The 14,559-nt window shown below is 44.3% G+C and overlaps 1 protein-coding gene across 1 annotated transcript; it reads left to right on the top strand.

Moving 5' to 3' along the window:
- The first annotated feature begins 11,657 nt into the window (after positions 1 to 11,657).
- Positions 11,658 to 13,331, top strand: Rbm3 (RNA binding motif protein 3). The gene is made up of 5 exons (NM_001246799.1): positions 11,658 to 11,760; positions 11,973 to 12,079; positions 12,721 to 12,826; positions 12,916 to 13,009; positions 13,271 to 13,331. The coding sequence occupies exons 1-5, from the start codon at positions 11,658 to 11,660 to the stop codon at positions 13,329 to 13,331; spliced, it is 471 nt and encodes a 156-aa protein (NP_001233728.1).
- The last annotated feature ends 1,228 nt before the right edge of the window (positions 13,332 to 14,559 follow it).

Below are 14,559 nucleotides of genomic sequence, written 5' to 3'. Positions count from 1 at the left end.
CTGTGGTATGTGTATTTCTCTACTTCCTGGATGTTGTACAAGTTGCTATGGGCTGTTTAGTTGATGGGACTGAAATAACTACGTTGATTTAGGGTGGCTCCTGTTTTCTCTGCCACAAGGAGAGTAGCTGTTGAAAAGCAGTCATTGGTGAACCTAGCCCAGGGACTGCTCTAGAAAAGGCTAACTCTGTTTGCTTCATTTTGGGGGAGGGGGTATATCTGTCTGCTAGAATATTTGATAGCTGTGAATGTTATTTTATGATAGACACAAAAAGATGAGGAAGAGAGCATTTCTAGCTCAAGGTTTGTGCCAGATGTGGTGGCACATTCCTTTAATCCCAGCACTCAGGATGCAGAGGCAGGTGGATCTCTGTGATTTTGAGGCCAGCCTGGTCTACAGAGTGAGCTTCAGGACAGCCAGGGGTACACAGGGAAACTATCTCAAAAAAAGAAGAGAGACAAGATTTACTACAAAAACTGGGAATTGGTGGTGTAAAGAGAGAAACATTTAGGCTACTCATCCATCATTTCTAGGATCTAGACTCTTCTCGGGGGACCTTACCAGTGCATGATGCTGGCAGCCCTGAGCAGGGTTCTGAGGTTTATAGCTTTCTGTGTGCTTTGGAACCAGCTTGTGGGACTATGCCACGCTATGCTTAGAGCCCTGAGCCTTTTCAGCTGATGGCTACCTGTCTTAACCATTTCAGCATTCAGCATATTGCTACTAATATGAATGAGAAAGATGAAGCAGATAAAACAGCCCTAAAAGAGTGTTCCTAAGTATTTGCAAGATAATGATAAAAATCAGGTCATTGGGACTGAATGATGGTTCAGTGGTTAAGAAAACTCATTACCTGGGGCTAGAGAAATGGCTCAGTGTTTAAGAGTGCTGGCTGCTCCTCCAGAGAACCTGGGTTCAATTCCCAGCAACCACATGGCAGCTCACAACTGTCTGTAACTCCAGTTCCAAGGGGATCTGACACCCTCACACAGACATATGTGCATCCAAAACACCAATCAATGCTCATAAAATAAAAATAAATTATTTGGATCTTTGTGAGTTCAAGGCCAGCCTGGTCTACAAAGTGAGTTCCAGGATGGACTCCAAAGCTACAGAGAAACCCTGTCTCAAAAACTAACAACAGAGGGAGGGAGGGAGGGAGGGGGAGAGAGAGAGAGAGAGAGAGAGAGAGAGAGAGAGAGAGAGAGAGAGAGAGACCTGCAGAGACCTGCATTCAGTTGCCAGCATCAACATGATGGCTCACAACCATCCATAACTCCAGTTCCAGAGGTTCTAACTCCCTTCTGACCTCTGCGGCCACCAAGCATGCACATGGCACCATGCATGCAAGCAAAACACTCACGCGTATAAAATAAAATACATCTAAAAAATCAGGTCCTTAACCAGGTTACAGTGGTATGCACATAATTCCCAGCTTAAAGAAGAATCACAAGTTCAATTCTAGCCTGGGCTACAGAGTGAAAAATCTCTCAAAAAAGGCAACCCCTCTTCCCTACTTACCTAATCAGAATATAGAGGAGTTTTCTCACAAGCAAACTGTCCTGTACTAAGGATATAATAGATGGTGGATGAGCTAACTGGGGTCACCAAGTCATGTGCCAGGTATGATTAGAAGTTATGCTGCCAGAGATGATGGGACATCAAGGGAAATATCTGCTCCCTCCCCCCACATTACCATGTAAAGCTGAGGGTAACCCCTAAAAGGTTCTTATCATTCCCCCAGTATTGGAGGAGAAGAAGTAGTCACTTGAAGAGCAGGACAAAGCTATCTTTTTGTGTCCAAGGTATTCAAACACTATGGGTCTACCAAGTGCACACTGTAAATAAGGGGCTTGAACTCCATGGAAGCTTTCTGGGGACTTTCATCAGTAACTAGCTGACACCCTATGGGGTATGTCCTATTATTAATGAATTCTGATTTTTTAAAATTCTTTGAGACAGGATTTCTATATAGCCCTGGCTGTGCTGGAACTTGCTTATGTAGACTGGCTGGCCTCCAACTCACAGAGAACTGCCTGCCTCTGCTTCCCAAGTACTGGGACTAAAAGCGTGCGCCATATATTTTTTTCTAAAGAAAACCTGGGTTCCCGAAATTGTAGCATAGCTCTGAGACCCATGGGGACATAAAAAGCAGTCTTTTTCTTTTCTTTTCTTTTTGGTTTCTTGGTAGCTTTGGAGTCTGTCTTGGAACTCACTCTGTAGACCAGGCTGGCCTTGAACTCAGAGAGCCATCTGCCTCTGCCTCCCGAGTGCTGCTGGGATTAAAGGTGTGTGCTTCCACCGCCCGGCTTTTTTTTATATCAGTCCTTTTCTTTTATTCACATTTTTTTTAAAAAATTGCTTTTTATGCATTGGTGTTGTATCTGCATGTGTGTCTATGTGAGGGTGTTGGATCTCCTGGAACTGGGATTACAGACAGTTGTGAGCTGCCATGTGGGTGCTGGGAATTGAACCCAGGTCTTTTGAGAGAAGCCAGTGCTCTTAACCACTGAGCCATCTCTCTAGCCCCATAGAAGGCACTCTTGAATTGGTACGTTTTGAGAACCAGATGGCTGGAGGCAGCAAATACAGTCTAGGCTAGAGAAAAAATGCATGCTATTATGTCTCTTACCTTTTCTCCACATTGCTTTGTAAAAGTCTTTTCTCTCTTGCTGAAGAAATCCAGACCCCAAGTACATGTGTCCAGATGGCTAGTGTGAAGGCAGCAACTATCCTAGGGGAAGAAATGGTCAATCAGCAGCCATCACTCTTCCAGATGCCAGGACTGCTGGATACTCTGAGAGAGACTACCTCCTATTTTTTTTCTGGGACCCTGGAACTCACTCTGTAAACCAGACTGGCCTCAAACTCACAGAGAGCCACCTGCCTCTGCCTCCCAAGTGCTGGGATTGAAGGTGTGTGCCACCACTGCCTGACAAGACTATCTCCTATTAAAGTGATTTTTTTCTGAGGGTTTAGTGGTGACTCCTGACTAGAACATTTGCAGGTGTTAGGAGAGCAAGTATAAGGGATAACTTCTGTGATGCTAGGGGCCATACAGTCTGGCTTATCCCTCACACTTCTCTTCACCCTTCAAAGTCCAGGAAAGTGAGCAAGTGAAATTTGGTCTCAGCTTTCCTCAGTGCATTTGGCCTGCTAAAGTGGCAGGTAACTTCAGTTCAGTATGAGCTCACCACTAGAATATAGATAGTAGGGCAATGAAACTATTGCCAGAGAAAAATAGACTGGAAGTAGCAGCTATTTATGACTGTATAACAAGTTACTTCCAAACTTAGAAGCTCAAAACAACAAGGATTTATTTGGCTTGCAGTTTCCAAGGGTCAGAATCTGGAAGTAGCTTAACTGGGTGGCTTTGTCCCAGGGTTGGCCCTGCAGTTTCAGTTGAGTTGTCACCCAGGAGACCTGACTTGGCTAATGGCTTCACTTGTATCATGGCCCATTCACAGGGCTATTGGCAAGTGATATCGGTTCTTAGTACCTGAGCCTTTTGGTGTGGTTTCTCACAACACGGGACTCAAGCAAGCAGAGGACATCATAACCAGGACACAAGTTATAAGACAGAAGTTCCAATGCGTGTTCAACTCTGAGAAATGAAGGACTGCATACGTGTGTGAACAGTCTTCTCATTCGCAAGCTGCTGCAATTACAGGTCTGGACCACCACACCCAGCATTTTGCAGTACTAGGGATTGAACACAGGATTTTATCTCTTTTTTGTTTTTTAACTTATTTTTATTTTATTTACATTGGTGTTTTGCCGTGTGTGTCCAGTTCCCTGGAACTGGAGTTACAGAGAGTTGTGAGCTGCCATGTGGGTGCTGGAAATTGAACCTGGGTACTCTGGAAGAGCAGCCAGTGCTCTTAACTACTGAGCCATTTCACCAGCCAAACACAGGATTTTATTCATGATATGCAGACATTTTATCAACTGAGTTACATCCCAGTCCTCAAAATATATATTGTAAGTACAGAAAATGAAATAGTAGTACTAAGTCCTGATATAATAGTAGTTACCAAAATATATTTAAAACAGATACTTAGAGCTGGAGAGATAGCTTAATGGTTTAAAACACTGGCTGCTCTTCCAGAGGACCTGGATTCAATTCCCAGGAACCACATGGTAGCTCACAATTATCTGTAACTGCAGTCCTGGGGAATCTGACCCCGTCTTCTGGCCCCCTGGGACATGAGGCATACACATTATACAAAGAGGTACATGCAGGCAAAACACCCATACACTTAAATTTAACAAAGAAACAGATTCTGACTGTGACTTTTAAAAAGTCCAAGCTAGGCATGATGGCATACATTTTGAATCCTAGCACTTAAGCAATACAGATCCTGTATATATATAAAAAAAACTTGGTGGGGGTGGGAGGTGGGGTGAGATGGTTCAGTGGGTACAGGCACTTGCTTCCAAGCCTGAGGACCAGAGCTCTATCCCCAGGACCCACATGGTAGAAGAGAACATACCTCTTGAAAGTGGTTCTCTCTCTCCCACACACATACACAAGATTACAAAATATAGAGAAGACTCATACAGATTGATAAGGAAGGCATGTCTGCCACAAACATTTTAAACTTGAGATAGATATAATCTATAGATAAAGTAATAGTAGTATAATGTATCATTTCTTTCTTTTTTTTTTGGTTTTTTGGAGACAGGGTTTCTCTGTGGGTTTGGAAGTTGTCCTATCACTCGCTCTGTAGACCAGGCTGGCCTCAAACTCAGAGAGATTCCCCTGCCTCTGCCTTCCAAGTGCCGGGATCAAAGATGTACGCCACCAACGCCCAGCTTATATGTGTCATTTCTATCGCAATTTGTTTTCTGTTGCTATTGCTCAAGACCATGACCAAAAGCAACTTGGGGAGGAAAGGATTTACTTCACCTTATGCTTCCTTGCATCATTTAGGAAAATCAGAGAGAGAACCTGGAGGCAGGAACTGAAGCAGAGCTTCCATGGAGGAATGCTACTGTTTTTTAATCAGGGTTCTCTAGAGTAACAGAATTTTTGAATGAATCTCTCTCTCTCTCTCTCTCTCTCTCTCTCTCTCTATATATATATATATATAATATATATATAATGATTAGAATGATTTACAGGCTGCGGTCCATCTACTCCAACAATGGCTGGTTGTGAATGGAAAGTTCAACAATCCAGTAGATTCTGGGTCCCATAGGCTGGAAGTCTTAGCTGGTCTTCAGTATATGCTGGAATCCTGAAGAAGTAGGCTCAGGGCTATTAAAGGAATGGACTTGCTAGCAAGGCTAAGGCAAACAGGCAAAGAACAAAAGCTTCCTTCTTCCATGTCCATATATAGGCTTCCAGCAGAAGGTGTGGCCCAGATTAAAGGTGTGTCTTTCCACCTCAAGACCCAGATTAAAAAAGGTGTATCTTCCAGTCTCAAGATCCAGATTAGAGGCCGGACGATGGTGGCGCACGCCTTTAATCCGAGCACTTGGGAGGCAGAGGAAAGCAGATCTCTGTGAATTCAAGGCCAGTCTGGTCTCCAGAGCGAGTGCCAGGACAGGCTCCAAAGCTACACAGAGAAACCCTGTCTCAAAAAAACAAACAAACAAACAAAAACTAGATTAGAAGTGGATCTTCCTACTTCAAATTAAGCAAAAATTCTCCCACTGGTATCCCCCTCCATTTTTGGATTTTGGTTAATTCCAGATGTGGTCAAGTTGTCAACAAAGAATAGCCACCACAGCTGTGAACTGGCTTGCTCTCTATGACTTGTTCAGTCTGCTAATACAACCTAGAACCACCCGCCCAGGGGTGGCACTGCTGGGCCCTCTTACATCAATCATTTTTCAAGAAAATGCCCAATAGGCTTGCCAATCTAATGGAAGCATTTTCTCTATGCCCAGATGATTTTAACTTGTGTCAAGTTGACAAAAAAGAAAGGAAGAAAGGAAGAAAACACAACACAATATTTGTATAACCTCCTACTTAGATATTGCCAGGTAACCGCTGAGCCAGATCTCTGGCTCCTCCTCTCTTTTCCTTCTTGATGAATGTGTATAAAGTTTTTTTGTAGCTTCCTGTTATTGCTAGTTTTCTTAAATATGGTCAGAGAATATGCACACACCTTTTTTTTTTTGTAGTGCTGATGCTCTAACCAGGGCCTTGTACATTCTAGGCAAATACTATAACACTTAGCTACACCTTCAGCCTTTAATGCTCTTGAGTTGACTGAGGCTTTCTTTGTGCTCTAACTAAAAACTTAGTATCTAAGTTGGGTTTTTTGTTTGTTTTAGTATCTAAGTTTTTTTTCCCTTTGGTTTTTTGAGACAGGGTTTCCCTGTAGCTTCAGAGCCTGTCCTGGAAGTCCCTTTGTAGATTAGGCTGGCCTGGAACCCACAGAGATCCACCTTATTCTGCCTCCCAAGTGCTGGGATTAAAGGTGTGTGCCACCATCACTTGGCAGTATCTAAGTAGGACCTCAGTTCAGTTCCCAGGACCCATGCTTGTAACTCCAGCTTTAGGGTCTCTGATGTCTCTGGCCCATGCATGTGCACCCCCGACACACAAACACACCATCAAAAACAATTAAAATAAATCTTATTTTTTAAAAGAAAAAGAAAGAAGGGGCTAGAGAAATTGTTCATTGGTTAAGAGCCCCAACTGCTCTTCCAGAATTCAATTCCTAGCAACCACATGATGGCTCACAGGCTTCTGTAACTCCAGGTAAAGGGAATCCAGTGCCCTCTTCTTCCTCTGCAGACACCAGATGCACATAATACACAGACATACATGCAAGCAAAACACCCATACACATAAAATAAAAATAAATGAATACATTTTTAATTTAATTTAATTTTTTTAGAGAAAGGAGTCAGGCATGACAGCTCACACCTGTAGTCCCTCATCTCGTGAAGCTGAGGCAAGAGGACTGTTGTGACTCAAAAGACAACTTGAGTTAATGAGTTACAGGCCAGTCAGCATTCCATAGCAATACATGAGGGAGGCAGAGAGAGATGGACAATTTAAGCATTCAACTCAAGAAGTCAGGTGAAACTTGGTGGCTTAAGCCTGTAGTTCTAGCACTTGGAAGGCAGGGGATCGCCATGACTTTGAGACTGCCTTGGGCTACAATGAGACCCTGTCTCAAAAAAAATAACAAACAAAAGTTGGGCATGGTAGTACATGTCTTTAATTTTAGCACTTAGGAGGTAAAGGCAGGCAGATCTCTGTAAGTTTGAGGTTAGCCTGGTCTATAAAGCAAATTCCTGGTCAGCCAGGGTTACATAGTAAGACCCTGCCTCAAAAATAAAATAAAATCCACAGTGATTTCTAGTGTCACCCCAGAGGCTGAAGCAGGAGGATGACTTGAGCCAAGGAGTTTGAGGCCCTCTTAGGAAACTTAGCAAGATCCCATTTTCAAATACAAAGTTGGTCATGCACATCTCTAGTACTAGGCTGGAGAATAGAGCCTGTGAATCTATCCTGGGCTATGTAGTGAGTTCCAGGCCAACCTAGAATATATAAAGAGACTCTGTCTTTAAACAAAAGAAAGACATTTCATGCTCTTTCCTGGGAAAATTCTAGTGATTCTAGTTATCAATTGATACCAAGCTTACTGACTACATAGGCACGATTCTGCATGCATGTAGTTCTAGTCTTTGTGAGGCTCAAGGGGCAAGGGAACTAGGCTCCAATATTCATTCACAACTTGAACTACACAGTGAGAACTTGTCTCAAGACAAAATAAAGGAACATCTCCCATGGTTTTGGAGGTCGGGCTTCTGGGAGTGACTTAGTGAGGTGGATATGATTCATAGTGCTCATAGGGTTACTGCCAGTCAGGGTGTCAGCCTAGATAGCAGCTATCTGGAGGTGTGGATCTACTTCTTTTTTTTTTTTTAAAGATTTAATATAGTGTGTTCGTGTGTGTGTGTGTGTGTGTGTGTGTGTGTGTGTGTGTGTGTGTGTGTGTGTGTATCCGCATGTTTCATTGCAGGCCAGAAGAGGGCACCAGATCTCATTATAGATGGTTGTGAGCCACCATGTTGTTGCTGAGAATTGAACTCAGGTCCTCAGGAAGAACAGCCATTGCTCTTAACCACTGAGCCATCTCTTCAGCCCTACTTGTTTTTTATATAATTTATTTATCCTTATTTTAGGTAGATTGGTATTTTGCCTACATGTATGTCTGTGTGAGGGTGTCAGATTCAGATTCGAGAGGAACAGACAGTTTGTGAGCTGCCATGTAGGTGCTGAGAATTGAACCCAGGTCCTCTGGAAGAGCAGATAGTGCTCTTAACTACTAAGCCACCTCTCCAGCCCTGTGGATCCACTTCTAAGAAGAACTGCTCCCATTGCTGTTGGTAGGAGACCTCGATTCCGTGCCACTTTAGCTCCCTCTGTAGGACTACTCTTGACAAACCAGCAAATATTTCACAGAATGCTCAATCTGCATGAGAGAACAGAAAACCAAAGTGCCTTTTATGACCCAGTCTTGAAATGACATACTATCACTTCTGCTTCGCTTTTTTTTTTTTTTTTTTTGGTTTTTCAAGACAAGGTTTCTCTGTGTAGCTTTGGAGGCTGTCCTGGCATTCACTCTGTAGACAAGGCTGGCCTCGAACTCACAGAGATCTGCCTGCCTCTGCCTCCCAAGCTGCTTCGCTTATTTTATACATTGCAATTGATCTACTAAGTCCAGTCCATAGCCAAGGGGCAAGGGAACTAGGCTCCAATTCTTTTGTTTGGCATTTTTCTTGGAGGGGTGTGTGTGGCTGACCAGGTAGCCCAGGCTGGCCTTGAATGAAAGATCCTACTGACTCAACCTCCCCAAGTGCTAGGATTACTGGTTCAAGTCATCACACCCAACTAAGGTGCCAAACCTTAACAGGAGCAGCATCACAGTGCACATACCTTAATACTACAGGTAATATCATGTTATTCCCCAATTGTTTACATAAAATTCAATTCCAAGAAACACCCGATTTTTGTTTGCTTGTTTCAATATAGGGTCTCACCATGTAGCTAAAGTTAGCCTGAAACCTTTTTGTTGTTGTTGGTTTTTTTTTTTTTTTTGGTTTTTTGAGACAGGGTTTCTCTGTGTAGCTTTGGAGCCTATCCTGGCACTTGCTCTGGAGACCAGGCTGGCCTCAAACTCACAGAGATCCACCTGCCTCTGCCTCCCAAGTGCTGGGATTAAAGGTGTGCACCAGAAACACCCTGCAGCCTGAAGCCCTTTAAAACCTCAACATCACAATCCTGCTTCAGTTTCCTGGTAGATGATGATGAGACATCTGGCTCAATGGTACAGTAAAACCAGACACAGCTCTCCCCTCTGCTGAGATATCAGTCAATTGACTTGCACATACTAGGAAAGCACTCTACCACTGAGCTAAACCTTATACAAATTGGGTTGAGGACCTTAAACTAAAAGCAAAACTATAGAGCTAACATAATAAGTTGTAGAAGAGTATCTCTGGGACTTGGAGGGGGTGGTCTTTAAAAATACAAACAAGTTGGTTGTGATCCCAGCACTGAAGAGGCTGAAGCAAGAAGTTTATGAGTTTCAGGCTATCCCGAGCACAGTGAGCTGTAGATCATAGGGTGAGAAATGATTAAATGAAAAACAAGCGGGGCGTTGGTGGCCATCCTTCAATCCCAGCACTCCGGAGGCAGAGGTAGGCGGATCTCTGTGAGTGCGAGGCCAGCCTGGTCTCCAGAGCGAGTGCCAGGATAGGCTCCAAAGCTACACAGAGAAACCCTGTCTCAAAAAACAAAACAAAAATAAATAAATGTATTTAATTATAGATACTACTTAAAATTTTTAAAGATTGATTGATTATGTATACAGTGTTCTCCTGCAGGCCAGAAGAGGTAACCAGATCTCATTTCAGATGGTTGTGAGCCACCATGTGGTTGCTGGGAATTGAATTCAGGACCTCTGGAAGAGCAGTCAGTGCTGTTAACCTCTGAGCCATCTCTCCAGCTCCACTACTTAATTTAACAACACTAAAATCCCTGAAAAATCACGGAGAAATATGGGAATAAGCCTAATAGGAACCACAGGTGAATAGCATCTGAAGGTTAACAAAGCTATTTGTGTTGGGATTGGTGGTGGAATGGGAGACAGGCCCATGCTATGAACAAATTCATTCTATGAGTGAAAAAAATGTAGAGTCCCCAAAGGCAAACAAGTTATTCTTAGTCAGAAAATACTGGGAAAGACCAAATTGTCAGGCAGTGGACTCAGACACTACTTGCTTTGGATTTCCACTATGTATTGCAAAACTCAACCCTTTTGATCAAGAGGTATTAGGGAGCAATATTCATCCTGTGGGTTGGATTTGCACCCTTTGACGATAGGATACCTGTTCTGTTGAAAGCATATGAGGCTTAAAGAGACTGTCAGATAAGGATGCGAGTTGAGGATGACACCAAGGTAAAGGGTCCCATAACAATACTAGGTGTTGGGCAGAGATGAATAAGGGGTAGGGGTTTCAGCACTCAAAAATGTAGGGCATGACATCAAGAACTATGAAGGTGATGACTTTAGAGACATGGAGGGATAAAACATTGGGGCCTTAAGGGATATGAGGTTAAAGGATTAGAAGTAAATAAGATTGATTGATTGCTGAGGATGGTAGTTGGTTGGCACTGGTCTACTGTCAGTTAGGGACTTGCTGTCAAAGGGGAGAAATGACGTCAAATGCGGTGAAAATGACGTCAGGGAGGAAAACGCTATATGAATCAAACCATTTGTAGATGGAAAAGGGAGGGGGCAATCTCTATGCTAGCACAGAGATGCTTATATTAAGATGCACTGAACTCTAAAGTTCCTCTCTATTCCCGGAAGCGGCAAGGCGAATTGTTTCCTCCGCCTTCCTCTCTCTCTACCCGCCCCCGCTGCCCTTAACCAATGAGCACGCACGTCGGGGCGCGCTGGGGTACGTTCTGTGACGTATCTGCTACGCACGCTTTATCAGGCGTCTTCCCGCGCGGCAGCCTCTCTCTTCTCCCGGTTCCTTAGAGCTCGCGGTGTCTCCAGCCCTTTTGCTTCTAAGCAGGTTTGTCCAGGTAAGCAGCGTTTGGCTTGCGCAGCGGTCGTACCTCGCCTCACTTCCTTGCCCGCCAGGGACGGGTGACGAGAGTAGGGAGGGTAGCGGCAGCTGACACGTAGGCTTGAGCTTCTCCGTAGAGGGCGAGTCCCAGGCTCGAAGGAAAATCTCCCATTTGGGAGGCTGGCGTGCTGCATCCGAACGGGAGAAATGCCGGAAGGGACGGGCTGGGTCCGTGGCGGGAATGACCACGCGACAACCTATACCGGCTCTCTCTTCCCACGTGACCGCCGCCATCTTGTTCTGCAGGGAAAGAGGAAATGCAAGGCTGTTTGTAGGCCTGCGCGACCATACAAAATGACGGGTGTGGTGGTATGGGATGTTGTGGGCATGCGCCGTAGCGGTCGGCAAATGGCGGACAAGCTCTCTCTGGCTTGCTGGTTCCCGCCTTTTCTGCTCCTGAGTCTCTTGCCGTTTGATTTATTTCTCTTAACCCCCCCTTTTGTGATCCCTGTAATTCTCAGTCTTCAGGTGTTAGACATCTCACCACTTCCACATTAACTATTTTCCCCAATTTCCGCATATTTGCCCTATAGGATTTGCATTTTGCCATGTCTTCTGAAGAAGGGAAGCTCTTCGTGGGAGGGCTCAACTTCAACACCGATGAGCAGGCACTTGAAGACCACTTCAGCAGCTTTGGGCCTATCTCTGAGGGTGAGCCATGGACCAGCCCACGGGTTGAGGGTTGGTAGAGAACAGCTAGTTTAGTCTGGGACTTATAACTTGAAATTCTCCTTAACTTCACGTGTTTCTTAAGATACGGTTAGGCTGAGAAAAATGCAATGGGATGCAGGATTGGGGGGGGGTCCGTTCTCCTTTGCACTTAAATGTTAGGGTACTAACATTTACATTTCTGTCCCTCCCAGTGGTTGTTGTCAAGGACCGGGAGACTCAAAGATCCCGGGGTTTTGGCTTCATCACCTTCACCAACCCAGAGCATGCCTCAGATGCCATGAGAGCCATGAATGGAGAGGTGAGGCCTCCTGCCTGCAGAGGAGCCTTCTCCCTGTCTGCCACTTTCTTCGTTCTTTGTTTTCCCTCTATGTCTGCCAGGGGCAGCGTGGCCACAAAGCCCCGCAGTGTCCACTCACAGGAGCATGACTGCCTTCTGTTCTAGGGGGTGGAGGGCAGCGGCAGACAGAGCCGGGCTGCCTGGGAGGCGACGACTGGTCCTGCATGAGGCCGAGAAGCCACCTGTGGATGGTTGACCTGCTCTGGGCTTAGGTAGTAGAGTCTGCAGACCTGTGGGCCTGGCCCGGAGAGGACCTCGTGAGTCTTCTGGGACGGACTCTGAAGCCTCAAACCGAGAGAGGTGTCTAGCCCTAATAGTCGGGCAGCTTAGAGGAGTGGGGAGGAGAACTCAGCCTGAATTCAGTCAAGATGTAAGTAGTAGCAGGGGAGCACGGTGGATTCAGGTCGTTTGTGGGAATGAATCTGTAACTCCTGGTGAAGCCATTCTGGTCAGAGGAGCTTGCTCTGGAACATGGCACCCAGAATTTGGTGCCCAGCAGGAATTTCTGGGCTCTTGTCCATCTGCCTGTGCCCATTCTTATTCAGTCACCACTCTGACTGACTGACAGCACTCCCTTGTGTCTGTCTCCTTCCCACACCTAGTCCCTGGATGGGCGCCAGATCCGTGTGGACCATGCAGGCAAGTCTGCCCGGGGAAGCAGAGGGGGTGCCTTTGGGGCCCATGGGCGTGGTCGAAGCTACTCTAGAGGTAAGTGCAATGGTGATTTGATTATGAGATGAGATAGTCATTTGTTAGAAGCCTATGTCTGAACGTTCAACTGCTATTTTGAAATAAAGGTGGTGGAGACCAGGGCTATGGAAGCGGAAGATATGACAGTCGACCTGGAGGATATGGATATGGATATGGGCGGTCCAGAGACTATAGTGGCAGGTGGGTACTGAGAGACTGGGATACCTCTGGTACTGGTGTTCTTGATAATTCAGGAGCCTAATATTCAGTTTTGTATTATGTGGCTTGGATATATCAAAGATATTTTGCCCAACATGTGAGGGGCCCTGGGCTTACTATCCATCACCACAAAAAGTTATTTATATTGTGAATGCACTATTATGAAATTGGCATGTATAGTTTTTAATGTTACTGTCTGCTGTGTAGAATACATTCCTGTAAAATTATTCCACTTTTTCCCAGAAGCCAGGGTGGTTATGACCGCTACTCAGGAGGAAATTACAGAGACAATTATGACAACTGAGATGGGGCATGCACACATAATGTAGGTGAGACCTAAATATGGCGTTGAGTGGAGTCAAACTTGTTTCCTCAAACCCTCCTGTCCTAGCCCTTTTGCTTTTTTTCCAGCCACACCACCCTTTATCTCTGCTGCCTTGGTATCTTACCCTGTCAGTACCATTTGGTTGGTCTTGCTATTAGGTGCATGCCAAAGCTAGTTGCAGGGTTGGGGTGTCCTAAAGTCAAGTTCTATGGGGCATGGTAGAAGTAAAGAGGTGGTGTGCAGCATCTTTATCAACTCTGGGAGGTGATCATGTTATCAGTCTGTTTCTTCTTGACATCAAAATTTTACCCCTTCTTACTATTCTCAGATACACAAGGAATAATACTTCTGATCCAGGATCGTCCTTCCAAATTGCTGTATTTATAAAGATTTTTGGAGCTGCGCTGAAACATCTGTTTTAGTACTTCGAGTTCTATTTTTGAATTGAGCTCCCAAGGTAGTTTTGTTAAAAGACCTTTTAGAAAGCTCCATGTGTTCTTTAAACATTGTTTCCCTTTTAAAGACAAATTTTAAGACATTGGTTATGGTAGCAATATTTTTTCTTTTACCAATTTTTGTTTAAGCTCAGGATTGTTTATGGCCCAAAAAAACTGGCCAGGCTAATGTTTTTAAAATTAATGTGTATTTAATGACATTTAAAAACTTGTATACAATGTTTATCATGGCCAGAAAGTGGTTTCTGAATGTATGAGCAATCTGAATCTTAAGATCATGATTACCTAGAGATGGTTTTTATTCAAGATCACTGTCCTGAATATATAGAAGAGCTCTTTCAAATGTTTGTGAATGTCATTTTTTAATACTGGAAGAAAAGATATTCTGTTGTGTCTGATGTGTTTAGGATGTCCTTAAAGTAGCTAATTAAAAGATGAAACCTGAACACAAATCAATACTGATAATGCTTTTTTCCTTATTCAACACAGTTTACAATTTAGAATTAGAGGCAAGTCAGGAGGATGGAAGCTTGGCAATGTAGTGGGATGGGCAGGAACTGCCATAAGGGTTGATCCTTGAAGTTAAAATTAGTAAGGTTTAGATTTCTTTCTGGGTGTATGGTGAGATGGAGTTTGCATACAAATAAAAGTCAATTTTCTTATGGCTAGAATTGGGTTTTCTGAAGTAGTTTCTTGGTCCTTTTCACAATCACTTTTCTGAGTACAAGGTGGATACTCCTGACACCTTAATC

Source organism: Cricetulus griseus, chromosome X (assembly GCF_003668045.3).
Source record: "Cricetulus griseus strain 17A/GY chromosome X, alternate assembly CriGri-PICRH-1.0, whole genome shotgun sequence".
NCBI lineage: Eukaryota > Metazoa > Chordata > Mammalia > Rodentia > Cricetidae > Cricetulus > Cricetulus griseus.
The sequence above is the reverse complement of the archived record's forward strand: the minus strand, read 5'-3'. Positions and strand labels throughout refer to the sequence as shown.

Coding starts and splice junctions, on each gene's coding strand:
- Rbm3 (NM_001246799.1), top strand. CDS start 11,658: ATGTCTTCTGAAGAAGGGAAGCTCTTCGTGGGAGGGCTCAACTTCAAC. Junction 12,080..12,720: donor TGAGAGCCATGAATGGAGAG/GTGAGGCCTCCT, acceptor TCCCACACCTAG/TCCCTGGATGGGCGCCAGAT. Junction 13,010..13,270: donor TCCAGAGACTATAGTGGCAG/GTGGGTACTGAG, acceptor ACTTTTTCCCAG/AAGCCAGGGTGGTTATGACC.